The sequence below is a fragment of the Prinia subflava genome, chromosome Z (assembly GCF_021018805.1).
Source record: "Prinia subflava isolate CZ2003 ecotype Zambia chromosome Z, Cam_Psub_1.2, whole genome shotgun sequence".
Lineage (NCBI taxonomy): Eukaryota > Metazoa > Chordata > Aves > Passeriformes > Cisticolidae > Prinia > Prinia subflava.
The window spans coordinates 62488593-62491441 of NC_086283.1; the positions used below are offsets into that span (position 1 = coordinate 62488593).

At 45.8% G+C, this 2849-nt stretch overlaps 1 protein-coding gene across 1 annotated transcript; it reads left to right on the forward strand.

The window, feature by feature from the left end:
• The first annotated feature begins 617 nt into the window (after positions 1-617).
• On the forward strand, positions 618-2498 carry LINGO2 (leucine rich repeat and Ig domain containing 2). Its single transcript, XM_063423744.1, has one exon. It carries the CDS (start codon positions 645-647, stop codon positions 2463-2465), a length of 1821 nt encoding a protein of 606 aa, XP_063279814.1. The 5' UTR covers positions 618-644; the 3' UTR covers positions 2466-2498.
• The last annotated feature ends 351 nt before the right edge of the window (positions 2499-2849 follow it).

Sequence of the window (2849 nt, forward strand, 5' to 3'; positions counted from 1 at the left end):
AATCAATTTGACCTATTACAAATTCTAATCAGAGATGCACCAGTTCTTCCTTCCTCCTCTAAGCCATTGTGTATGTGTGAACAATCTTCATCTCTTTAAAGCTGTAATATATGCAATAAATGTTAAAAGAGATCTTTTCATTGTCAAGGAGCTCCTTTTCTTGATTATAATGCATCATTAATGTTTGTCTTAAAACGTTAATGGGAGAGAAAAGCTTAGTTTCATATCACCTCACAGAAATCCAATGTTGTAAACTTATCACAAATGCTATTAGCCCTTTTTGGGCAGTGTATGGTATTTATATCTATGTTAATTATAGCACTGTCTTGAGGAAACCTACTGAGACTGAAAAAAGACTGAAAGGTTCTTTACTGTTTGCAGTAGGAAAAGCTTTTGTGTCTTTTCCGACATCTTGAGGAAAATTTTGGATAAACAAATCCTTTGACTAGCCCTGTGATATCTAAGTAATATCTGCTTTTATGCTGGTCTTGCCATTCACAATAGGTTTTATTGATTTGTTCAATGTGAAAACCCATGTGTTTGCTTTGCAATGGTACTGTTCTTTTTCTGCAGACTTAACTTCTCCCCTTTCCCGTCCTCACCCCACAGGCCGTGACGGAGGGTTAGCCCAGATCAGTGGAGTCATGCGTCACACAGCTCTCTCATGCTGGCAGCCGTTCCTGGGTCTGGCTGTGCTGCTTGTCTTCACAAGCCCCAGTGTGGGCTGCCCGGCCCGCTGTGAATGCTCAGCACAGAACAAGTCTGTCAGCTGTCACCGAAGACGTCTGATGTCCATCCCAGAAGGCATTCCCATTGAGACCAAAATCTTGGACCTCAGCAAGAACCGACTGAAAAGCGTTAACCCTGAGGAATTCACATCGTACCCGTTGCTGGAGGAGATTGACCTCAGCGACAATATTGTCTCCAATGTTGAGCCTGGAGCTTTTAACAATCTCTTCAACTTGCGCTCCTTGAGGCTGAAAGGAAACCGTCTGAAGCTGGTCCCCCTTGGGGTGTTCACTGGGTTGTCAAACTTAACAAAGCTTGATATAAGTGAAAACAAGATTGTCATTTTGCTGGACTACATGTTTCAAGATCTTCATAACCTAAAATCCCTGGAGGTTGGGGACAATGATTTGGTGTATATTTCACACAGGGCCTTCAGTGGGCTGCTTAGCCTGGAGCAGCTCACCCTGGAGAGATGCAACCTCACAGCCGTACCAACAGAAGCTCTTTCTCACCTCCACAACCTCATCAGTCTGCATTTGAAACAGCTCAACATAAATGCTTTGCCGGCATACGCCTTTAAAAGACTGTTTCGCCTGAAAGACCTGCAGATAGAGGCCTGGCCCCTCCTGGACATGCTGCCTGCCAACAGTCTGTATGGTCTCAACCTGACTACTCTCTCCATCACAAACACCAACCTCTCTGCAGTACCTTACTCTGCTTTTAAGCATCTGGTTTACCTGACACACCTCAACCTCTCTTACAACCCCATCAGCACCATCGAGGCAGGCATGTTGTCAGATTTAGTGCGCCTGCAGGAGCTCCACATGGTGGGGGCACAGCTGCGCACCATTGAACCACACGCTTTCCAAGGGCTCCGATTCTTACGCGTGCTTAACGTGTCACAAAACCTGTTAGAAACCCTAGAAGAGAATGTATTCCATTCCTCCAAAAGCCTTGAGGTCCTCTGCATTAACAACAACCCTCTGGCCTGTGACTGCCGTCTTCTCTGGATTTTGCAGCGGCAGCCCACCTTGCAGTTTGGAGGCGAGCCGCCAATGTGTGCTGGCCCGGACAGTGTCAGAGAGAGGTCATTCAGAGACTTTCACAGCACAGCTCTCTCCTTTTACTTCACCTGTAAGAAGCCCAAGATACAAGACAAGAAGTTGCAGTACCTGGTAGTGGAGGAAGGACAGACCGTGCAGCTGATGTGCAACGCTGACGGGGACCCGCAGCCCACCATCTCCTGGGTTACCCCACGTCGGAGGCTGATCACAGCCAAATCAAATGGTAGAGCCACTGTGCTGGGAGACGGCACCCTGGAGATCCGGTTTGCCCAAGACCAGGACACTGGGATCTATGTCTGTATTGCGAGCAACGCAGCTGGAAATGACACCTACTCGGCCTCCCTGACGGTAAAGGGGTTTACTTCAGACCGTTTCCTTTATGCCAACAGGACCCCTATGTATATGACAGACTCCAACGACACAAGTTCTAATGGAACTAATGCAAACAGCTACTCTCTGGACCTTAAGACAATATTGGTGTCCACAGCTATGGGCTGTTTCACATTCCTTGGAGTGGTTTTATTTTGTTTCCTTCTTCTTTTTGTGTGGAGCCGAGGGAAAGGCAAACACAAAACCAGCATTGACCTTGAATATGTCCCTCGCAAAAACAATGGTGCTGTGGTTGAAGGGGAGGTTTCTGGACCACGAAGGTTCAATATGAAAATGATTTGATGGTATTCTGCTAGCAGTGCTTTTTCTGTGGCATTAAAACCAATTAAAACAGCCTGGCATGTGGAATTGCTAGGCAGAAGCAGCTTAATGCAGCTGTCAGTGTATCAAAAGGTTATATGAAAATGGAAAGACTATTTGTGGTTATACAACAGAGCCTCCAGACCTTGAGGCAGATGTGTCAGGGCCTTTCATAGAACTGGGAAATTGTACTAACTGTTTGCATTGCAAATATTGGCATTCTGGGGATATCAGCAATGAACCACTGGCTCATGCTCATGGACAATTGTTCAGCATTTTCTACTGCTACAAAAGGAAAAAAAAACCTACAGTGTAGGATTTACATACTTAAAGAAAAAGACACATTTGTCTAAACCACACTCTACA

Coding starts and splice junctions, on each gene's coding strand:
- LINGO2 (XM_063423744.1), top strand. CDS start 645: ATGCGTCACACAGCTCTCTCATGCTGGCAGCCGTTCCTGGGTCTGGCT.